Source organism: Aulonocara sp. 'chitande type north' Nkhata Bay, linkage group LG16, assembly GCF_057382095.1.
Source record: "Aulonocara sp. 'chitande type north' Nkhata Bay isolate Kocher_YH1m ecotype deep benthic linkage group LG16, A_spYH_male_GT1.1, whole genome shotgun sequence".
Classification (NCBI taxonomy): Eukaryota; Metazoa; Chordata; class Actinopteri; order Cichliformes; family Cichlidae; genus Aulonocara; species Aulonocara sp. 'chitande type north' Nkhata Bay.
This window is the reverse complement of record NC_141359.1, coordinates 3,333,141-3,357,519: the sequence shown is the minus strand read 5'-3', so window position 1 is coordinate 3,357,519 and position 24,379 is coordinate 3,333,141. Positions and strand designations below refer to the sequence as shown.

Here is a 24,379-nt window from a genome sequence, read left to right as displayed (position 1 = left end):
AGTAACAGTGCACAGACAGTGAACCTGTCAAAGTAAAATAACCTCAACAATCGTTACAATACTTATAAAAATCATCATTATTATTATCATCAAGAAATACTTTAGGAGCAAAAGTCATCCATCCTGATTTTTTGTATGAAAACTTTAAAGAATATACACAACCGGTCAAAACTTTCAGAACTGCCCAATTCTCCAAGTTATATTTTCCAATGAATAGTTTGAAATGGTACAAATGTGGTGAACTAGGTTAAAAAAGGGTAAGGTTACCCAAAACTGTAAAATAATGTACATTTCAGAATTATACAAAAATGCCTTTTCAGGGAACACAATGTTGGTTAACAGTTTAAAGCTGTTCTGCAGTAATGGGGGCGGATGAGGCCTTGAAAGCTGCTGCTACTAACTCCTACAGCTGTTCCAACCCCCTCTGCAGTGATGGACACACTGTAGTTAGCAGCTTGCGTGATAAGTGGCTCACAGGACAACAGCTTCAAGCACAGATTAATGGTGGCCGTAGTAAGTGGAGGAGGGAGTGTGATGGTCTGGGGCTGTTTTCGGTGACTTGTACAGAGTGAGAGGCTCCCTGAGCCAAAATGGCCGCATTCTGCAGCGCCATGCAGCACCCTCTGGTATGCACCTAGTCTGTCAGGGCTTCATCCTACAGCAGGATAATGACACCAAAAAGAGGTCCAAGCTGTGCCACAACTACCTCAGGAAGAAGAACAAGATGGTGAGCTTGAAACACGGAGTGTCCAGTACAGCCTCCAGACTGAAACCCCATCGAGCTGGTTTGAACTGGACAGAAGAGGGAAAGCAAAGCAGCCTACAAGGTCCACATTCGTGGGAACTTCTGCTACAGATGTGGGAGAATATTTGATGTCTATTGTAGAAAGCCATCAAAAAGAGTTTTCATGTTTATATGGGGCCTTGCCTGTTCCTGTTAAAATTTACAAAAATCTGTTTACATTTTTTTAAACAGCAATATGAGAGGAAGCAAGCTCAGTATAAGCCAGTTCATTGTATAATAAAGCAACTGTAGACAACAGTCAGAAACTCTGTACATGCTTAAAACTGAAGGACAGAGATGTGACATAGAAACAGGTTATCACAGTGCAACAGATTAGTGCAGAATACGGATATTTGACACATTCATTATTAGCACATGGATGGCTCCACATGATCAAGTTGAAAACAGGTTGTTTCTGTCATATCTGGTGACATGTGTTAATGCAGACCTTCCCAAAGTGTGGGGCCCGTGCCCTAGGGGGGGCGCGGTATGAAAAGGGGGGGGGAAAAACAAAATGCTTGGACACTGCTAGCACTGGGCGCCTACAGAAAGGCAAAGCAGGAGATGAAGCATCGCTGAATATGTTTCCAAACCAACTTCATTTCAAGCCAAAGACTAGAAAAACAGCTGCGTTTTCAAAAATACCCGTGTAGGTGCGGACGCAGCGTAAAAGAGTTAGTAGTTTATTTCATTACTACCTGTAATTTATTGCAGATTACTGGTATTTGCTTAATTGTTTACTAAATGTTTGAGGTGTGAAATAAACCGCAGTGGAGCAAAATATGGGCGTGTGTGGTTGGAGGATGTGTTTGTGCGTGTGTGTGCGCGCGTGCACGCGGGGGGCGAACATTTTTCTTGTAAAACAAAGGGGGCCCAGCAAAAAACTTTGGGAACCACTGTGTTAAGGTCTGAATATGTGACATTTCAGTCTGATTCGACACTGATTTGTCGTGGAGGTGTTCGAGGACGGAAACGGAAACGCCTCTGTTAACGTCACGACCTTTATTTTGAAAACCGAACCAGACAGGAAGTTAAATGTTGCTGCTCGCTTTAAGTTAGTCACTGGACGAGTGCGTGCTTCGGGTGTTTCGTCAGTACCTTTACTTTGCTGTTTCTGATCGTGTCGATGCTTTGTTGTATTCGTCGTTTACTAACGAGCACGAGTCCCGCGTGGCTGTTCTCTAACTGATCTGTTACGTTGGATACTTTTTGCTGAGAGTTACTTCCGCATTTTAACAGGAGTTGGTGGGAGCGCCAGCAGGGTTTTCTCAGCGCAGCTGTGTGACACACGTCTCCAGACATGGCGGTGTTCGACAACTGCTCGGTGCTGTTCGAGCTCAGAGGTTTGTCGTTCAAGGAGAAGAAGACGGTGAAATCAGCAGTCACAGGTCACGGAGGCAACCTTTCGTTTGTGGTCAACAAACAGGTCAGTGAGCTGTCAGCGCGGGGGGAGGGGGCACTCCTCACGGCTGAGTGCTCAAATGAAACTTTACTAAACAACTTTACTTAAAAAGAGCTTTTTTCTTTGGTACCTGCTGCGTCCATATCGAGCTGCAGCACGTGACTATTTCAGTATAATGTTCACAACATGCCAGAGCTGCACCACGAATGATCGAAGTCATTCTCCCACATCTATAGAAACATGTAGTTAATAGTTGGTTATGAATCGGCTGCACTTCCATGGAGCCTGCAGCCTCACACGACTGTCTGGTACCAACAGAAGCGCACAAGTGAGCAAAAGCGCTCGCTCTGCAGAAGGACGTCCCTGTGTTAGTGACGATGGTGCAGATGCTGAAGTCTGACCTAATAGAGCTAGGTTCTCTTCTGATGGGAAGCTTCAGCAATTCATTATTTTTGTAAAAGTATATATTTGCACACTGACTGACCAACACAGGCCAGCAGTGCAAAACGCCTTTTGGATTGTGTTGTGCTTTCAGCTACAAAGCTGCAGTGTGTGCATTCTGCAGCTTTATGTTCAGAGACCAAAAACCAATAAATACATTTAAAAATCTTAGACTTCTCTCTCATTTCTTCCTACATTTCCCACAGTGCTCTTTGGTAGTGACAACCGATGTATCCAACCTAAGCTCCAACAGGCTGCGTAGCATTCAGAAACACCACACACCTGTGGTCGGGGTGGATTACGTGTACAGGTGTGTGGAGAGAGGAGTTCTCCTGCAGGTGGATGAATACAAGCTGGACACGTCCTCTGCCTTATCAGCTCCTCTTCATCGCTCCTCCTTCAAGGCGGCTCCACTGGCTTCGCTCGCACCTCAGCAGATAGGTCTGTATAGAAAGCACCACTAAGCAGATCTTTACAGTTTCATTTATTTCTGTATTTTTTTTCCATTAATTTGCGTTACAGACACAGACAAGCTGCTAATTCTACCCACATGCAGCACAATGACTGATATTTCCTTTACTGTTCAGTAACATCGTCCCCCCACGCTGATTGAAATACATTCACATTAAAAATGTTCAGCAGACTCAGCCAGCAGGTTGAACTAGTTTTATTAGGTCAGATGAACATGGGTGTGTGCAGCTGTGTGCAGCTGTGTGCAGTGTTACACATTCACATTGTGTTTAAAGCTGATGCAGCACTGTTGTGCAAATTGATAAGAACCTGTTTGCTACTCGGTGTGTGCAAAGATCTGTGCACAAGGTGATATGATATGGAGTTAATTATTAAACTGTGTGTGTGTCCATACTGCAGGGTCAAAAGGCCGGGCCCAACCTGTGGAGTGTGTCAGTGGGACTCAGAGGGCAGAGAGTCCTGAGAGGAGTGGGAATGTGCTGGACAGGTTCAGGTGAGAGACGCCATCTGTCTATTAGTGAGTTACATTAGGACCATCTGTCTGTTAATGTCGACGCCCTGAGTTATGAAGACACCTCTGACCTGTCACGGTACAGGACAAAGTACCAGGGATGCACTGATCTAATATTTTGGATCAGATGTGTCTGATTCTGGTTCAAGAACCTGGATGTGGTACATGGTTAACAGCCAAGTTCATTCTGCTCTGATTTACACACAAACTGGGTTCATGTGAGCGATTACGCGTGTAATAGGCGTGTAATAGGCATGTAATAGGCATGTAATAGGCGTGTAATAGGCGTGTAATAGGCGTGTAATAGGCATGTAATAGGCATGTAATAGGCATGTAATAGGCATGTAATAGGCGTGTAATAGGCGTGTAATAGGCGTGTAATAGGCATGTAATAGGCATGTAATAGGCGTGTAATAGGCGTGTAATAGGTGCACCGTGTGCGTTTCACACTTTGCCTCTGCCGAGTGTGAAGTGGACACACAAGCAGAAGTTGCTTTACCAGCAGGAGGAGACAATATATTTAAAGTCAAGAATCACTAGTAAAGGCACGAAGTACATCCCAGCGTCCTTCTGTGCCAGAAAGGATAAAGCTGGGCTGCTAATATGTAATTACATGTTTATACAGCACCACATGACAACAACAGTGGTGTCTTTATATTGTGAGGTAGAGCCTACAGTAATACAAAGATTGTGACTGTGATTATTGTCATGTTGGCTTGAAATCAGGTGTCTCCATCTGTTGGTACTGCATTGAACTGCAGCACAGACAGCTTTCTCTGTAAGCCCCGCCCACGTTGGCTTCAGATCTGGAAACATTGGCCTGGTTAAAAACCTGAACTGTTTGTTCTCTAAGCTGCTATAGTTATTAGATTGGTTTAATAGTGCAGATAACTGCTCTGATAAGCTTCCTCCAGTCATGGCGCCTCAGAAGAAAGCTGATGTTTGAAATGTTCATCTTGACAGAATTTATAGAGACACTGATTCGGATCTTCCATCAGACCAAAGTGACTTTCAAGTGGCAAAGTATTCGATCTTTGAAAAGGTAAAAGAACATTTTTGTAGCTTACCACTAATGACATTCCCACAGCAATAATTACTGTAATGACTCTTACTGGTATGAAACATATGCACTGTAGGTAAACAGCAACAGTTGGTGTGTGCTGGAGCTGCAGAGCTTCAAAGGGGAGGAGGGGCGGCAGTACCGTGTGGTCAGATACTGGAAGGATGATATACTCTGTGAGGTAAGAAGTGTTTTTACATGTGTGTATACATGTGTGAGACTGACGCGACTCCACTCTGGTTCATGTTTTCTGTGTCCTGATGTGAAACTCTATAAATGTACATTTGTCTTTTGAAATGAGAGCTGAGCTGGATCCCTGCAGAGAGCGTAGTGTTGCTTCTTTAGCTGCTCGTCTTCAGGTCCAACAAATATTAGTGCGATGAAATCTCCTGACAGAAAAAACCAATCAGTCACAAATGTAGTGTCAGTGTCACGCAGTGCTGGTGAAATACTGTGTGTCATGTGCACACTCTGTCAGTGCGCCCCAGGTGAGCTCGGTGAGCTCGAAATCATCAGCAGTGCTTAAACGAGTCCTGTGCCAAACCTAGAAGGGTTACGACCAACTCCTGGTGACTTCCTGTTTCTCCGTACAATAGCAGCCCATCTGTCACTGCTCATACCTGAAGGATTGTGTGCATAGACAGTATAAAAGATGTTTCAAATATTTTCAAAATAGACTTTTTATTCAGTGTGACCTCAAACAGCTGACAGACTGATAAGCTCAGCAGGAGGGTCAGGACGACTATCGTAGTCTGGGTCCTTCAGATGGAGAGCAGCTTTGAGACGTCCTCCGAGCTGCACTAACGGCAGTGTTGCTGTTCTCTGTGCAGCCGGGTCTGAGACAAGTAAGCAGGGACTGTCTGCAAAACAGGAAGACGTGTTCCACAGTGCACTGTCAGCACAATCACATGTCACTGCTTGCATAGACCTTTGATTTTTTTGGTCTTTTTTTGCACACATACTTGTGTTTCACAGAAGAAGGCCGTGAGGGACAAGCTGGTGTTTTTGTCCACCTCAGAGGAAGCTCTGGAGGTGTTCCAGGCCCTGAGAGACAGCCTGGAGGCTTCAGGTCTGCGGAGGCAGAGCAGGTTTCCTCCTTCTGCCTGTGAGATGGGCTCTGCGCCCCTGCAGCAGGTCTGACACACTCACTGATGAATATTGCATCACATCTTTGCTCTTTGCTCTCAGCTTTTAGACTCACCTTTATTTACTTCACTCGTTTTTTATTTGAAGAATTAAAGTTTAAAGAAATTTTCTTCAATACAAAATGTTTTCCACTTTCTTTCTGAAGTTTAATGAATCTTCAGTTTTTCCAATGAGGAATATTGTTGAATATCAACACTGACCAAAACACTGGTTATAATTTTTGACATATTAAGAGGACACAATATTACAAAGTACACTCCCACCAACCACTGTGGCCTAAATCATCAACCTTTACTACAGCGATCTTTCTCTCTGTTAAACTGTATTGCAGCAGTTTACAGTACAAAGCTGTGGGTGGATCGGGTCTCACACCATGAATAATAACAGTTCAGTACAGATTAATTAAGAATGTCACCGTCACATCAGATGCTCTGCTTTATGTGTTCGTGTCACATTTTATATTTGTGCTCAGATTAAAGTTTCCTAAAAGTAACATAGAAGGAAAACACGAGCGTTTTGGACGTGTGTCCAAATCTGCTTTAAACTAAAAGGACTGAATTCATGTTTCTGGACGAGAGAACATGTGGGAAATCCTGTTTCTTAGTAGCACGTTTGACATCTGAGACCTCCATCTGTGCTGCTCAGCAGTTGGATGATACATGCTCTGTTTGATTGACAGCTGCTCCTGGAAGAGAAGCTCAACACAGGAAGCTTATCACAGGAAGTGGGTGTGTTTGTGGAGCTGCTGTGGACCGAGGCGCTGGGCTGCCTCGACAACATCCTCAGAGTTTCAGTGGACAAGCTCAGCCTGAATGATGTAAGAGTTTCTCTGTTTGTAAAACGTGGAGCTGATGACGGTGACCACTGAGAGAAACTGCAGCTTTCCCATCAGCCTGACCTGATAGGACCGTGTGTGTGTGTGTGTGTGTGTGTGTGTGTGTGTGTGTGTGTGTGTGTGTGTGTGTGTGTGTGTGTGTGTGTGTGTGTGTGTGTGTGTGTGTGCAGGTGAGCAGGGCAGAGGGCTTGTTGCTTCAGGCTCAGAAGAAGCTGACAGAGGGAAACCACACTGAGCTGATGAGTCTCCTGGAGGACGTCTACACTCTGCTGCCACACAGACAACTCTCCATATTTCCCAGCACCAAGCTCATCTCTCAGAAACTGGACCTCTGTCAGGTACCACGCACACGGCTCTGAGACACGCCCACTGACGTCACACGTACTGAGAAAAATATCCTGCAGAATGATTTCTGTCAGAGATGCAGTGTGACTGAGCCAGGACAGAAAAGCCAACAAAACTATCACAATACAACTTGCAAAAACACGAGAGCACCGACTGGTTCCACCGCTTTGGCACCATGTAAGAAACAGTTCCATAAAATCTTAAAGGTCAATGTGAGGCACGTGATGTAAAGTACACATAAGGCCTCTCCCAGCTGCTGGGAGTGTTTCTGAAGGAGGAACGTTGCACTATGAACTACGACCCTTTAACTCCACCAGGAGATGGAGCTTTTTCACAAAAACCTTTCACAATTTTTTGATCGCTTTTACGCTGAAATATAAAAAATTGGTTTAGAAAATGTCAAACAGGTGGATAAATGTTAGAGTCAACCTGACCGTCCTGTGCACTGCGACATACACTACAGACGACCAAAACAATCCCAGCATGCATTTCTTCATTTATCCAGAGATGTTTGGGCTTCAGCTATTCCGGTTCACTGTTCCTCTTAAGAACTTTTCAGGTTTTGCTACTAAAACATATTAACACAGTAAAATGCGAACCAAGCTAGCGCCGCAGCACTGGTGTAAGCTGAGTGCTTCCTGGCTCTGTCCTGTGTCTCAGATATCATCACACATTTGTAGAAAACATTAAAGAAAAAAAATACACGACGACTTCAAAGGTTAAAAGTCTGTTTGAAGGGCCAGAGGAGGATGATGATTGGACAACATCACAAATCCCCCCACTCCAGTGCACAAGTCCATGATATCGATCAGCTCAGCCTCTGTGTTCTCTTTGTATCTTTAGACTAACACAAAACAACGATTTGATTTCCTCCAGTTAATCCGAGATGTTCTGAATGCAAGTGAGATGACTCTGAGGAGCCCCGCCCCTTCCACTGTGGGGAAGTATCGAGCTCTGAGGTGCAGCGTTGAGACGGTTCCCCCCAGTAGCTCCGAGTTTCAGGCTGTGACCGATCTCCTGCAGGACAGGTAGTTTCACGTCTACTTTCCAAACGAGGATTAAGTAACAGCGACACATTCAAATTCATGGTGACATATTGTGATAAGGACCCAACACACAGGATTTCATGTTGTTTTGATGTTTTGTGGTCACTCAGGAATAGCTGCTGCATTCCACACACCCTCCTCCATCTCCGCTGTCACTATATATACACCAATCAATCAAAGCTTTATTCGCCACATGCAGGTTGCCCTGCAGTGAAATGGGACCCCCCCCCCCCCCCCCCCCCCCCTCCCCGACCTTACACACACAACACAGACATCACATGGGGAGACAAGTCAGAGATCGGTAGCGTTACAGAAAAACACTGAAATGTACACTACAATGGGAAAGTACAAGAGGAAAAAAAGAGAGCTCTACTCATGCTGTGCTTCCATGGCAGGACAGCACGAGAACAGGAAACAAAAAAAACTCCTCTGCACAGAGAGCACATAAATGTCCACAGCACAACTTTGTGAAAGACATGACAAGCCACAGGATTGGGTGGGGGGTGAGGAGTAATCCGAAGCGAACACAGCAGCCGCCCTGCACAGTGCTACCATTCCAGCGCGGCACACCGACCCGCCGTGTTCCCCCGCAGGAAACAAGCATCGAAGGCGTTTGGAAAAGGAGGGGGATGAGTGTGTGCTTATCAGTGTAAGTGTATGTGTGTGCGTGTCCAGAGTTCAGCGGAGACAGTGTCCTTCGCCCTGCCAGGCTAAGTAAACAGTCTTCCAGCCAACCCAGGTGGCCTTGTAGGGAATGGGAAGGAACAGACTCAACAGAGTCGTTATCAGGGTGTTGTTCGGCTCCGCCCTTGAGCCCACAGCTGGCGCTGAAGGGGTCTCCGCATTATAATGGTGGTTTTTCTTTTACAAACAACTCATGAGAATTTCAAGCCGTTTTTAACACTCCGACACCGACACTGGTCTCAATCTCCCGTTGGATAGCTGCGAGTTTCTCCATGATGTTATTTACCTTCAGTTCCGTGATCTTTTCAGTCTTTTGCTCACATAGCAGATTCTGAGACCTCACAACCGCAGCCAACTGATCCGAGGTGTAATCCAGCTTCCACCCAGAGGTGTTGTTCCGAGTGGATTCTTCCCTGATGTACTCCAACATACGCTCAGAGGTGTTATTCTGAGCATTCACTGCAGCCGTAAGCGCCTCCAAGCTCCATGCTGCCTTCAATGAGCCCTTTCTGAGAAGTCGCACCTGTCGTTCCAATCCCAGCGGGCAGCCTTGGGGGGGTTTGAACAGCCGGTTCCGCTCTCTTAATTCTCCGATAAGCCAGGGCCAAGCCAGCTCTGATCAGCAAGAACCCTGTTATCATGGTTCCGAATAGGTAGATATCTTTAGCGTCCTCGATCGACAGTCCCGCCAAGCACACGATCCTCTGCCACCCGTCCATCGTGTATCCGGCAGGGAAAGTCCCTCCAGGGCACTCGGGTTCTCCCGAGCCCAGACTTCTCGTTAAAGGGTGTCAATAGCATCCAGAGACCAGTTGATCAAAGCCATAATTCTCTTTTAGGTTTTAGACACAGACTGTGAGAGAGTGTTCCAGGGAAGTGAAAAAAGCACGACACAAGACAAGGACATAAGAAGCAAAGCAGGGAAGATAAGGGAGAGGAGTGCTTTTAGGTGCTCTGCCCCTTCACTTTGGAGTTCCCCCGACCTCAGAAACACTTTATTCCCTCTTTTTAAGTCCAACCTTAAAACCCACCTGTTGAAAATTGCCTACTCCATATAACTCATCCATGAACTTAAACTTTCTGTCTGCTGCTCTTATTATTGTGTATATTTCATGTTTTTATGCCTGTTTATTTGCTGTACAGCGTCCTTGGGTGTTTTGACAGGCGCTTTTAAATCAAATGTATTATTATCCCTGCTGTAAGAAGCCGGTCGTTGCAGAGGTAAACGAGCCAACGTGTTCACAATGATCTGTCTTCAGTTTTCTGGCGCATGTCTTCTGTATGCAACGACACAAAGATCTCTTTCACAGATGTTCCCTCGCTTTAATCTGTGTTTCGCAGCAGGGTGCAGATCCAGCAGATTGTGCGTGTCGGCCGAGGGGTGGAGCTTCAGACCTTTAAGAGCGAGCTGGGGAATGTTAAGCCACTCCTCCATTCCTCCAGTCCCAACAACTTTGTGGGAATCCTGTCTCGGTGAGAACAACTGATCCTGTCGTTTGTCTCATACCTGATTTACTGTAAGAAAACCGATTTCAAGCTGAACCCACATCGACAAAACTCTTCTGTAAAGCCGTCCATTCAGAGACTTAGCTCGTCGCATCGAGCTGTGGTTGACACTCTCATATACACTGAAACAAAGTCTGAATGTCGTCAGGGTGTTGTAGTCACCCGCCGTGGGCAGGCAGGCGGGTGGCGTGAACAACAAGTCAAGAACGTGGCGCTGTGGGGAATTTAAACACTTTAGCTGCAGCTACCAAATATCTCGATGAGTCTGGATCTCAGTGACGTTGACCTCGAGGTCAAAGTTGTCTGGAAACTTCATGATAACTTTAATTGATACCATAGCTGCATGTAGTAGTGACCTTGACCTGAAGGTCAGAGGTCAACTGAGAGTTAATGAGGAACATTTATGCCATAGATGCGTCTTTGGGGAGGGGGCGACTTGTGGCCGTCAGTATTTAATTTTATTCAACTTTTGGGGATAAAACACAACCGTGTGGACGTCTTAGTCCGTTTGCATGAACACGTTTGATTTAATATGTCGACCAATCAGATCAAAGACTGAAGGAAAAAACAAAGGTTTTCTGTATTTATTGTGTTTATTGTATTTACATGTAATCTAACTGATAAGCTACCAGGACATCTCTGCCTGTGTTCTGCTGCGAGTTCAGATCTGTGATGCTGTGTGGGAATAATGAATGGAAACTTAATGGGACAGAATCCCGTGTGCTTGGATTCTAAGAAGAGCAACAACAGCTTGCTGTCATGGTGTGCGTGCAGCAGGACTCAAGGTGCCAAAACTCAACTTTATTTGCTGGACAGGAAACGAAGAGAAAACTAACTAGACTGGGGAAGATAAACAGGCAGACAGAACTCGCATGAGGATACAACACGACACAGAGCAACAAAAACACAGGGCTCGAATAAACACCGGAGCAATCGGGGAATGGGAGAGGGAAACACAGCTGGGACAAATCAGACCTAACTAGACAACAGAAGCAAAACCAACACGCTGCACACAGGACAGGGACTATCAAAATAAAACAGGAAACACAGAAACAAAACTTAAGGACTAGAAATTACAGAACAAAGAACTACTAGAGCTCGAAATACAGAACCTTAAACCAAAAGACTGGTAATGATAAACCACGATGAAAGCTCAATAATTATACCAAAATCAAAACACACGACCCAGGACTGTGACACTTTGGGTCACACCAAAGGTTTGTTGTCTGTTGTGAGACATGTCTCGCTTTTTAACCAGTTAGAGGAAACTGTGATTCGTCTTTAACCCTTTAAAGCCGGTCGGAGCGGGCACGCTCTGTTTTGCGTAACTATTTTTAAATCCCGGTAGCTCTGCAACCACGTAAGCTAGCGCAATAATTTTTTTTGCATATGAAACCGGAGGAGTTGTACTTACATCTGATGCCATCAGCTTGTCCTCGGTCACGGTTTCCTTCCACATATAGCTTTGCAAAAACTGCATAAAAAGCACTTGCAGCAACAAAAACATAATATTCCAGAAACACGCTTTGCCGATCCGATCAGCTGTTTGTAACACTTCCTACGTCCATCAGCGTGAACTATCACATGGCCGCCATGTCCTGCCCGAAACCGGAAGTGACGTCATTTTTCGCGGAAATGTAGTTTTTACCATCAGGGCCTCATGAGCCTATACTGGTGTCTTTAAAAGTTATCTTTGACTTTATGACTTTCTGTGTCGTTTCTGGGATGCTGAGGACTCATATTGCTCTGCTGGAAATAGTTTATTTTGATGCATATGCTGCTTTTTGCAAATTTGCAGTATAATATTTATTTTCGTTTTTTCTGCAGTATATAAAAATTGGTGTATTTCAAAAATAAAACTATGAAGACACTCAAAATAAATTTCCTGTGGTGGGAAACTATTTTGTGCAACTTTTTTGTATTTACAGTTTTGAGGGATAAGCCTCTTAAATTTCTCTAACTAGAAATATATGTTAAAAAAACAAAAGCGATTTTCAGTTTTTTTGTAGTTTATTGCACTTTTTTGCAATTTATGTAATTACTATGCACTTAATGCAGACATATTATTAAAATCTGGGCTATAATGGTTGTATTGATGTATAGCAACTTGAAATGCTCCCAAAAATGGCTCCACAGCATGTAAAAATATAATATAAGCTCTGGCGGACTTGGTTCTGTGGTAGGTCCTAAAGGGTTAAGGACACTGACTGGCCAGGTGGATTTCAGCCGGACACCGTGTCTCTGGATGTTTAGTGCTTTATTTCTACAGCCCCAAATCACAACAACAGTCACCTGAAAATGTTGTTAGTGGTTTCACATTTATCGTGTATACAGACACGCACGATGTGTTTATCACATCACTTTGAAACATGTCGTCTTTTCACTGTCCTCTCTCTTATTCTTTCACTTTAGATAAACATTATGTCCATAAATATTTGGACAGAGACAGGTTTGGTTTTTTATCACAATGAATTTGTAATGAAGTTCAGACTTTCAGCTTTCATTCAGAGGGTGGAACAAAAAGATGTGAGGAACACAATCTCATCATTTCAGGGGCTCAGACGTCATTGGACAAACGAAACAAGTGAAAGTAATTGTTGAAACGCCTTTTCTGGCACTGACAGCCTGAAGTGTTGAATTCATGGACATCACCAGACGCGAGCCTCCTCCTTTGTCATGCTGTGCCTTCACTGCAGCAGCTTTCAATCGCTGTTTGTTTGTGAGCCAAAGTCTTCAGCCAATGAAACGCTCAGCTGGGTTAAGATCAGCTGACTGACTTGGCCTTGGCTCCGGCTGTACGTCTTGTGTCCATCTGTATTAGGAAACGCCGTCCAATCATTTAGCTCGATTTGAGCAGACCTCCTTTACATAACGATATCTTTACTTTCATATGAATTGTGTGTCTTTAATGTGTGTAGTGAAACAGCAGCTGTGTTTGTGTCCTCCTCTTCAGTGGCCTGCTGCTGCCCCGTGTGGGAGTCGAGCACCACGGCATAGAAAGAACCGACGTCGGCAAACTGGGCGGTGGGATCTACTTTAGTGATTCCCTGAGGTTAGTCGAAAATCCCAATTTGACCAGTTTCTTTGTGTGTCTGACACATACGCTGCTGTGCAAAAGTCTTGAGCCGCCCCTCATTCATTGACAGTTTGCCATTGAGTGAAAAGTGTAATACGACACATAAGGCAAGTATGAAGAACTAGTTCAAGGACGAGAGACGTGTTACAATCTGGACACAAATCTGATGGTTCCATTGATTTTGATTCCCAACACCACTGGCTGAACTCAGTCTTGCACCTCTCCCCCGACTACGTGCGCATCGGCAACGCTTTGAACCAATAACGCTTTGAATAAGATCATGAGACTTGTTGCCACTTGTTTTAACGTGATCTTGTGTAATCTGCACGCCTCAGCATCTTCTCCTTGGTTCCCTAAGAAGGGCTGTGAGGTTCATACGCTGTGGAGTGTTTTCAGTCCTCTGGTTGTAGAGTTTCCTCTGAATGTAAAGCAAACACTGACCTGCAGTAATACAAGCTTTCACTTGTTATTATTGGAGTTTTGATATCTCTGAACCAAGATGGCAGCAACACAGTCACGTTTTCCATCCACAGCACCAGTCTGAAATACTCCAAGCCCGGCGTGACGGATGGCTCCCGGTTGTTGTTGGTGTGTGACGTTGCGTTGGGACGTTGCAGGCAGGTCTACAGGACGGACGTCCTGCTGAAGCAGGCTCCCGACGGATACGACAGCGTGCGCGGAGTCCGCCGCGCTCCAAACACTCCCTCTGAGTTTGAGGTACAGTAGGACTGTGTGAGCGTTTACATGCACACGGATAAACAGACAGAAGAAAACACTTCCTGCCCATAAGCTGAATTATTGTTCTTTGCTGAATATTTAACTGTTGTCACACTAGGTTCACTTCACTAATGCACACAAACATGCATCCACTCTTGTGTCCTCCAGGATGATGAGTATGTGGTATACAGTCCTGATCAGGTGAAACTCAAGTATGTGGTTCAGTTCAGCATCCAAGGAGACCAGCTAAAGGCCTTCACTCCTGCCGTGGACATGTCACCTGAGCTCTGTCTTCCTTGTTCTGCTGAAGGTGAGCACTGGACAGCTGCGCCTTTGATCGGCTCTTATTTATGGCGATGAACGTGAGAGTACAGTGCGCTCAGCTTAGTGGTTGAACTTGAGCTTTCATACGTTTTTACCCCTCAGCTGTAAAAGGCTCATGTGGTAGCATCGTCACCACGTTTATAATTCCAGTAAGCTGAGAATTAAATTTGAACCTCAAGTGCTAAAAATCATCAGTGACCCTTGACCTCAAGATCAAGTTCATAGGTCTGAAAACTCCAAAAGGAAGCCACCCAGGATTATGACACTTACTCACATTAAGCCCAGACTGATCCCAGTGGGGTTAACCAGTAACACCACCAGATATAACATGTCACTGCTGCACAGCTGTCTTTAAAGGTAAACAGTGACGTCATTCATTAGATGCAGCTTATAATTTACAGATGGACTTCTTTACTCAAAGCACTTTTTAGTTTATCGTAGAAAGACACAAAACCTTTGCATGTAGAGTTGGTGAAACTACACAACAACAGTTTTTTGTCAAGCTCTTCAAAGTGTTTGTTTGCACGTGCAGGATGTTGGTTGGGCCCTCAGCTACAGGTTTGTTGCCATGCAGGCCGAGTCTAAAGAAGTGTCGAGATCCTGCTCCGGTGGCTTCGTCTATGTGAGAGGACTGTGTTTATTGGTCAGGATGGGACTGACAGTCTCTGAACAGCTATGAGATTAGTGGAAATCCTTTGTCAGCACGGTCTGCTATGTGCGAATTATAATTATGAAGCTGAAAGATAGAAATGAAGCTAACCACGTCATTCTGCACTGTTTCGTCTCTTGTTTCTGTGTGTAGAGCTCAGTTTAGGCGATGATATGTTTGAAAGCAGTAAAAACCCCTTGGAAGAGGTGACCGCCGGACTGTTGGACAGCGCTGGTCAGCAGCTCCCTCTGCAGGCCGTTCATGTGAAGTGTAAACTGATGGATCTGCTTTCGCAGGTAACGGTGGCACATCGAGTCGTTTCAGTGTTTTTCATTGTTAGCTTGCTGACATACGATTTGACATTTGATGTGATCGTCTGTGTCCTTCTTAGGTCATCATCTTCCAGAAATACACAAATCTGAGCTCAGTGCCCATTGAGGCAAAGTATGTTTTCCCTCTAGATGATTCAGCTGCAGTGTGTGGGTTTGAAGCTTTCATCAACGGGAAGCATGTCGTGGGACAGGTAACGGAGCGTTATTCAAATACTAGTTCACCGTCTGAAAGTTTTCATTTCCTGTTTCTGTGAATTACAATATAAACACCTGTCAAACTCTCTCTATTTATATATATATTAGGGGTGCAACGATACACAAAATTCACGGTTCGGTTCGATACTTTGGTGTCACGGTTCAATATTTTTTCGATACAAAAAAAATGTTCATGCCTTTTTAATTTGTCATTTATTACATTTTCACGGCACATTCCACACCACATCTCTGTGCGTTCATCATTTGTTTGAAGCCAGCTCACCTCCTGCAAACACTTTTCCAAGAATACGCGCTTCTTTTGTGGTTCGGACTCCTTCTGACATTTGTTTGGAGGTGGAGGAACATCACAGTAATTGCTTAAAGGAGCTTCTTCGACATCTTTAAGAGTTCTAAACAAATGTCTGTCCTCCTCCAGAAAATCTTATGTACGCAAACACGCGTTGCAACTTCTTATCTTGTGCGTGTTTTTTATTTTGACAGCGAATGCGCACCTGCGGACCACTTATGTGCAGCCCTGGTTATTTAGCTCGTCATATTGCAGCCACAGAAATTCTTTTGTCCATGAAACCATAAAGCTGCACTTTCTTTTTGCCTTATAGTCTGATTTGTCATAACTTCTCAGTTTTGTGGTAAGCTTTTCTTTGGCTGTCACTTCTTCACCCTGACCTGTCTTATTTGGCTCAGCAGAACTAAAATATATATCCTGCTGCTTTTACACACGCACTCACATAAGCTCAGCGATTCTCTGCACGATCAACCTCTCACATGTTTAAGCTGCGGGAGATTTCACTTGTCATGTTTGCATAGTGAGCTAACGATTAATAAGACGATGTCAGAGGAATTGGTGCACAAATTATCATCACTCACAGATCAGTGCTGTCGCTCTCTATACACAGTTCGCACGATTGCAAAGTGAAAGCAAAAAACAAGCGCAAATTCAAACGCGACTTCAATATGTCACATATTGACAGTGGCTCACCGATGCCAATGACATAATTACCCAGCTACATTTCTGAAAGAATGCAAAAGCATTGACATATATTTTTCCTACAATAGCCCGACAGGCAGGGCAGAGATAGATTTTGGTAGCCCGACTGGAAAAATCGCTAGCCCCGGGACGTCGGGTTTTACTTTAGTCCATGACGCGCTTACCTTCAGGGTCATACGTCACATGAAAACCAAAATAATTCCAAACGCCAGATCTGAATGAGGGTGGGGGAGGTGCCCTGCGCTCTTCCTTCTGACGATGCTGTCTGTGTGGAGCGCTCAGTGGATCTGCGCTCGACAGTGCAGCCTAGGCGGAGTAGTCGAGCGCAGATCCACTGAGCGCTCCACACAGACAGCATCGTCAGAAGGAAAGTTGATAAAATAAATTAAAAATGTTGTATTGTTCGATACATATGCGTACCGAACCGAAAGCACTGTATCGAGTGGTTCAATATCTATACAAGTATCGTTGCACCCCTAATATATATATATATATATATATATATATATATATATATATATATATATATATATATATATATATATATATATATATATATAATTTTTTTTTTTTTTTTTTTTTTTTTTTTTTTTTTTTTTTTTTTTATTCATGAAAATGTGACCAAAGCATAACAGGATCTTTTATTATTCCTGTTGTTGTTGTCAAAGCCCAGCAGTCTGTTGATAATACCCAGTACTCTGACGCTGGAGGGAGTAGAAAAGCATTCTTTAGTGTTTTCCACAAAGTTCTGCCAACATCAACGAGCCTTGAAGCAGCCGGGTTTGTAAAAGACTTCAGGCTGTGACTACATCACCCTTCAGCTCACTCGCTCTTTTGCTAGTTTGATCTATCAAATGCAACATTTAGGTTTATTTTGGACATTGAAGTTCTCATGAGCTCATTGGCTAATGATTTGTGAGTCACAATTTGTTGACCAATAAGCACGTGGGTTCTCTCATTTCACAGTCACAGCCCTGTGCTCGTGACATTTGGATTCAAAAGATGAACGATGAATAGTAAAGCTGCTCAGTTTGAGGCACTACGTCTATCGTGTATATAAAGCCTGTGCTGTTCAACACAACGTGAGCAAACCAATGGATGTTTGTTTCTCAGGTGAAGGAGAAAGAAAAAGCTCGCAAGGAGTACAAACAGGCTATTGAGAAAGGACATGGAGCTTATCTCATGGACCAGGATGCACCTGTACGTCTAAGCACGCACACACACACACACACACACACACACACACACACACACACACTCATCATGCGGGTCCAAGCTTAGAGCTGTTTAGCGTCTCCTGGTGTTATGTAGGCCCTTTTAGCCGCCACTGGTTGTGACATGGTCTGTATCCTCACTGCAGGATGTGTTCACCATCAGTGTGGGTAACCTGCCCCCTGGTGCAACTGTCCTCATCAAAGTGACCTTTGTCTCCGAGCTGATCGTCAGGGACGGCACAATTCTCTTCTCCCTGCCCGGCAGCGTGGCTCCGTGGCAGGAGAGTGCATCCCTCAACCAGACCACACAGGTAACAGAGATCCTGTCCGGCTCATGATTGAATCAGAGTTTGCTTTGATGACAAATATGACTTTAAACGTCACTCCACAGGTCAGTGTGGAGAAGGTGTGTGTAACTGATGAAGCTGCGAGTGTGAGGTGAGCGAAATGAAGCATTTCTGTTAACCAGTCTGAACCTCGTCTGCTCATATCCACCTCCAAACTGTTAAGAACTGAACAACAGCTTTGCAGTATTTACAGCTTCATTATTTCGTGTATCCTCATGTTTTTGGTTTGGGGTTGTTCAATCACTGTTCCTTTGCTCTCAGAGAGTTCACCTTGGACCTGTCAGCTGAAATGCCCTATGAGATCTCCAGCCTGCAATGTATCACTCACCAAGTCAAGATGAAGGTCATTTGGCTTTTTATTTTACATTTAAGCAGTGAAACTGAATATTTTATTTACAAAAAATGTGTCCAAGTGGAAGATGGTAGATAATGAAAAGAAGAGGCCCCAGGACAGATCCCTGCACGCCTGCAACCAGAGGAAAGGGCTGAGAAGTGAAGGATTTAAGTCGAATAAACTGAGTGATTTAAACCTGGCTAGTGGGATATGGGAGAGACCGAAGGAGGCGAGCCTACTGAGGAGAATTGAGTGAGAAATGGTATCAAAAGCAGCAGTCAGATCGAGAAGAATAAGAATGGAGAGTAAACCAGAGTCGGCTGCCATGAGAAGATCATTGGTTACTTTTATCAGCACAGTTTCAGTGCTGTGGGGCGGCGAAGACCAGACTGCAACTGTTCATGCAGATTATTATTAGTTACGTATCATCCAAAACTTTTGGGATTTAAGTCCCTCTGATCGAGCATGTGAACAAATGACAACCTGGCTGCATTTGGAATTGAATCAGAAGTCGTTAAAATGAATTCTGCTACTAGTAATAACAATAATAATTACAATCATTATTATACTTGTTGCCGTTTGTTCTTCATTTACAGCTTTCCAAAACACCGTCATTCATTCTATTTAAAGATTTCGATTGTTAATATTTGTTTAATGTGACTCTATTTTAGTTGGAAATCATTTCTATTTGACCTGTTGTCTGTGTCCAGTCAGAGGAAGGCTGGGTGGACCATACCACTAATTGTTTTACCTCAAAGTTTAAACCAAACTGCTGTTTACAAATATGGATTTATTGCATGCAAACCAATCATTTTTTGCTCTTTAATGTTTGTGGTCATGTAGAAAACCGACTGTAAGGCAGTGGTGAGCGTGCTGCCAGGACAGATCATGGGTCCAGATGGATTCCAGCTGTCCATCATGCTGTCTGACGTCCACCTGCCCAGGATGTGGGTGGAGAAACACCCTGACAAGGACAGCCAGGTTTGTCTGTCGCTCTCTTTGTCTTCTCCTCCTGTCACTCTAAAAATGCTGCTTTTTTGTTCAGCCATCTCGTTTCCGTCCCTTTAGGCCTGCATGTTGGTTTTCTATCCAGACTTTGAGGTCAGCTCCAGTTCAGACGCAGATGAAGTCATCCTGCTGTTGGACACGTCCGAGTCCATGAAGGGAGAGTCTCTCCACTCGGCCCGCAGAATCGCCCTGCAGATTCTCAAAAGCCTGGATCGCAGCCTGAGACTCAATGTGGTTTTGTTTGGAACAGGTCGGTTTGTACTTGCAGCCTGAGGCAGCTTTTAGGCTAACATTTAAAAAGTGTTAGCTCAAGTCAACCTGAAGGATGTGAATAACAAGAGCAGCACGTCTTTCTGTGAGCAAACCTGTGTCACTCACAAGAGTTTCATTTACAGTTTGTCATATTTGCATTTTTCCCACACAATACTTGGATGAAGCTGTTAATCACATATTACTGAGGAAACCCTGCAAATGCTTGCTGTAGCCAGTGGTAGCTTTCTTAACTTTTACTGTGTTTGCCTTTCAGATCACACAGAAGCTTTTCTAACAGTGACGCCACTTGGTGAAGTTTATGAAGAAGCCCAGAGATTCATCAAGGTCAGTTATAAATCTGCTGTGCTCTTATAGCTCCGGGTACTGAGTAGCATGGCTGCATGCTGCTCTATTTGTTCTATTCTTATCTTAGCAGGTACGCTAACACTAGCTAACATGATCCAGAAAAAGCCCTTCTTTCACCTCAGCCCTAAAAGGCTGATGGGGTTTTGTCACCACCCAAGTTTGTGAATGTGATAACTTGAGAACGAAGCCATGTAGGATTTTCAAATTCTTACTATAGGTGTATCTACCAACAGTGTCAGACATGTTTGAATCTTAGTGACCATGATCTCAAGGTCAGAGGTCAACTGTTCTGAAAAGCTTCAATTCAGTTTTATTTATACAGCACCAAATCACAACAAAAGTCCCTCAAGGCGCTTCATATTGTAGAGTAGATACAGAGAAAAACCCAACAATCATATGACCCCCTATGAGCAGCACTTTGGCGACAGTGGGAAGGAAAAACTCCCTTTTAACAGGAAGAAACCTCCAGCAGAACCAGGCTCAGGGAGGGGCGGGGCCATCTGCTGTGATTGGTTGGGGTGAGAGAAGGAAGACAGGATAAAGACATGCTGTGGAAGAGAGACAGAGGTTAATAACACAGGGCTCTAGAGTGCGACCAATTTGGTCGCAAATGCGACCAAATTTTTCAGTGGTGCGACTAAAAATAAATATTTGGTCGCACAGGTGCGACCAACTGTTCCGGTAACAAAAAAAAAATCTCTGTAACTCTCCGTGTGGTCAACAACAGACACACATTATGCCCCTATCGTGGACTAAACCAATCAGAGATAGTCAGGGGCGGGACCTCTCTGATTGGCCGTGGTCCAGTTGAAAGTGCAGGTGGAAGAGAGAGGTGAGTAGCTTGAATAAAGCGATATCAATTCATTAACGGATTCCACACAAAGACCTAAACACGGAGCGGACCCAACACATCAGAATCAGCTTCGTCTTTCTCGGCTTTCTCACCCGACGGCCTGAACACGGACACGCTGTCGGAGCTTAGCGATTCTTCGGGTCCGCGCTGTGTTTACGTCTTTTTGCGCTGATTCTGAGCTGCAGGTTTTGCCTCTCTCCAACCAAAATTCACCGAGCCTGCAGCAAAAGAAGCAGCAAACTGCGCTTCACATTTGATCAATGTCGTCATGAATTCCCTCTGACTTTTGCTGTTTTGCTTCCACCACGATAAAAATCACACTTCCTGCACAGCTCTCTCTCTCTCTGTACTTCAGGAACAGTTTCCCGTCTCAAATCTGTTTTCTGCATTATTCATTCGCTTATTACCCACCAGTCTAGCGTTGTTTACAGCGCTTTTTCTTTTTTCACTTAAATGACCTCGGACAAGAAAGCCTAATTTCTGCTGTTCAATACTGAAGAAATTTAAATTTCTTAAAATTATGCAAAATTGCAGAATATTTTTAAGGTTATCTGCTATAAAAAGCCAGACCAGGAAAATCTCCTTCATGTTTTCCTGTGTTTTATTCTCAGTTACTTTCACACAAAGGCATCTGCTGTGATTTTCACAATTCTGATGAAGTCATACATGTATCAGTACTGATAAATGATCAGAATTATAATATTTCTGACTGTCTGAGGCTAAATTGAATCAAATCAGGACTTTGAGAACCGGAATTGAATGGATTATAGAAATCAGTGATGATACTCAGCCCTAGTGAGCAGCCTAGGCCTGAGAGAAGTGGATGTACTGTAGCTGTGGGTAATAAGAAAAGATGAAAAGAACTATTGATAACTTTTTTGTTAAGTTAAGGCCTGATCTGTCTGAAATTCATAGCCAGTGCTCTGACACGGTGCCATCAATATTTGAATGCTGAAAAAGCACAGTGTATCCAGAAAACACATTATATGCTGCAGTAAATGCACTGCCCAAGTGTCCCCTCTCCCCACGGCCTTTCAGCAGCAGACAGCAGCAAACAGGTCGTCAGAGGAGGCCAAGATGATGATTAAGTTTTTAACATTTTCTACAATATTGACAAAGCACTTTAAGCACAAGTTTGTTAGTTAATAATTTAGAAATTAATATTGTCTGTATGGACTTCCCCCCCAAAGAAAGTGCACATGTAAAACTGCGGTGTTAAGCGATGCGGTTGAAAAATTTGAGTGCGCCTAACTTTTGTGCCGGTACGCCAAAATTTTTAAAGTTAGGCGTACCGGTGCACCGATGTCAAAAAGTTAGGCTAGAGCCCTGTAACAGATATGATTCAATGCAGAGAGGTCTGTTAACACACAGTGAGTGAGAAAGGTGACTGGAAACTTAACTTGTGACACATCAGACTTATTGGTAACGTCACAAGAAAAACAATGGTGTGCTTGGTTTCAACGTAACTTTATTCTGTCATGAGTTATTTACAAGTTTCTGACCACTTATAAAATGTCTTCAATGTGCTGCCCATTGTGTTGGATTGTCAATGCAACCCTCTTCTCCCACTCTTCACACACTGATAGCAACACCGCAGCAGCCAGCACAGGCATCCAGTATCCGTAGTTCCAGATGCTGCACATCTCGTATCTTCACATCATAGGCAATTGCCTTCAGATGACCCCAAAGATAAAAGTCTAAGGGGGTCAGATCGGGAGACCTTGGGGGCCATTCAACTGGCCCACGACGACCAATCCACTTTCCAGGAAACTGTTCATCTAGGAATGCTCGGACCTGCACCCATAATGTGGTGGTGCACCATCTTGCTGGAAAAACTCAGGGAACGTGCCAGCTTCAGTGCATAAAGAGGGAAACACGTCATCATGTAGCAATTTCAAATATCCAGTGGCCTTGAGGTTTCCATTGATGAAGAATGGACCCACTATCGTTGTTCCCCATATACCACACCAAACCATCACTTTTGTTGTTCCAACAGTCTTGGAGGGATCCATCCAGTGTGGGTTAGTGTCAGACCAATAGCGGTGGTTTTGTTTGTTATTATTCTGCAAATTCTGTGCACCGATCTGGGTCATCCTCGCTGAGATGCTGCAGCAGCTGGAGTTTGTAATGGTGCCATTTGTGAGTAGCACTACTGCACATATTACTTTGTACATTTACACTACTCTGGTCAGTTGTTTACTTGCACTGCTGTGACAATACATTGGGGTGCTAATATGGCACAAGACACTTTAACATTGTATTCACACAATGTACATTTTCAGATTTTGAATTTAAAATTTCCACATTTTTGCTATTTAATTTATTTATTGTATATATTGTCTTTTTGCACAGTCAAAGGAGAGTTCAGGACACATTTCACTGTGTTGCACTCGTATGACTCTGCATATAACAAATAAAGAGCCTTGAATCTTGATGTAAGGAGCAAAAGACCGCACTAGGGACTGAGCTCTTGGAAACTGAGCTACTGACTGTAGTGACGTTTATGGGTGAAGTTGAGCTAATTGCTGAGTTTCATGCTGAGCTGGCAGCTCTGAGTGCTCTGGCCACAACTCAGCGTTCCCTAAATCAGAGTGCTCTAATTCAGCACGTGCGATTTCAAAGTCCACTAAAAAAGCTACACAGTCCGCTGAATTAGCTCACTTGATCCCCTCGCCAAGGTCGAAGGCGGTTGTTCCAGAACCATGTTCTGCCTCAGTTACTAACTTTAAGGCAGCAGGTTAACAGCCACACAAACAGTCTGAGAATGCACAGCCTGTTAATGGGCTCTAGTTTAAACACTCCAGTCAGAATGAGCACAAGAAAAATAGTTTCCATCACTCCCTGAACACTCCTGCCCAGAATGAACAGTCACTGTTTCAGCAGGTAGTGACAAAATGCCTCGGTTACTCACAACAGCTTCACAATTAGTAACTACAGGGACGGCTGACAGTGAACTAACAGTCTCCAGGCCCACTGGCCCAGAGAAACCCACAGTGGACGGGTTAGACAAAACCTTTCTCTCTACTTTCAGCTGGCTTAGCATTGCTAGTGAGTGGGGAAGAAACGGCCTTCATCTTGTTAATAGCAAGTGGTGTTACAACTATGGTGGAGTCTGAGTTACTTTGTCTGCTGACTCAGCAGACGTTGAAGGAGTTAGAAAAGATGGGGTAGGGTGCCGATGGCGAGGAAGCCTTCTTCCCTGAAGTGGAGGGTCCAACAAGTGAGCAGCAAACGACGGTGGGGAAACTGTCCGCCTATGAAGAAAAACCAGGCAACAAGAGCTCCCAGGGAGGCAGCCGCATCCTCCTCGCCCGGACCGCCCAAACCAAACGGCTCAAAGCTGGAACTTGCCCTCAGCACGGTTACAATTCGAATTATTTTCTTAATGTCCAAAAAGCTCACTACACACTACCCGTGTGTGACGTGAAGGACGGGATTTATTTATAGTGAGTGGAAAAAACAACATGTACAA

The 24,379-nt window shown here is 44.2% G+C and overlaps 1 protein-coding gene across 2 annotated transcripts in view; it reads left to right on the top strand.

Annotated features, from left to right (window-relative positions):
- The first annotated feature begins 1,806 nt into the window (after window positions 1-1,806).
- Window positions 1,807-24,379, top strand: part of parp4 (poly (ADP-ribose) polymerase family, member 4) — a 40,968-nt gene continuing 18,395 nt past the window's right edge. Inside the window, exons 1-22 of one of the 2 annotated variants that reach the window (XM_086267987.1) lie at window positions 1,807-2,210; window positions 2,834-3,068; window positions 3,498-3,591; window positions 4,573-4,651; window positions 4,746-4,850; window positions 5,645-5,803; window positions 6,495-6,632; window positions 6,821-6,988; window positions 7,872-8,023; window positions 10,070-10,198; window positions 13,185-13,283; window positions 13,841-14,024; window positions 14,193-14,334; window positions 15,151-15,293; window positions 15,389-15,520; window positions 17,647-17,733; window positions 17,894-18,058; window positions 18,139-18,185; window positions 18,356-18,437; window positions 19,272-19,409; window positions 19,497-19,686; window positions 19,963-20,033. In XM_086267987.1, the coding sequence (XP_086124113.1) occupies window positions 2,085-2,210; window positions 2,834-3,068; window positions 3,498-3,591; window positions 4,573-4,651; window positions 4,746-4,850; window positions 5,645-5,803; window positions 6,495-6,632; window positions 6,821-6,988; window positions 7,872-8,023; window positions 10,070-10,198; window positions 13,185-13,283; window positions 13,841-14,024; window positions 14,193-14,334; window positions 15,151-15,293; window positions 15,389-15,520; window positions 17,647-17,733; window positions 17,894-18,058; window positions 18,139-18,185; window positions 18,356-18,437; window positions 19,272-19,409; window positions 19,497-19,686; window positions 19,963-20,033 (2,865 nt within the window). In that variant the 5' untranslated portion in view covers window positions 1,807-2,084. Of the gene's footprint in view, window positions 2,211-2,833; window positions 3,069-3,497; window positions 3,592-4,572; window positions 4,652-4,745; window positions 4,851-5,644; window positions 5,804-6,494; window positions 6,633-6,820; window positions 6,989-7,871; window positions 8,024-10,066; window positions 10,199-13,184; window positions 13,284-13,840; window positions 14,025-14,192; window positions 14,335-15,150; window positions 15,294-15,388; window positions 15,521-17,646; window positions 17,734-17,893; window positions 18,059-18,138; window positions 18,186-18,355; window positions 18,438-19,271; window positions 19,410-19,496; window positions 19,687-19,962; window positions 20,034-24,379 lie in introns of both variants that reach the window. The other variant, XM_086267986.1, reaches the window with a different exon arrangement.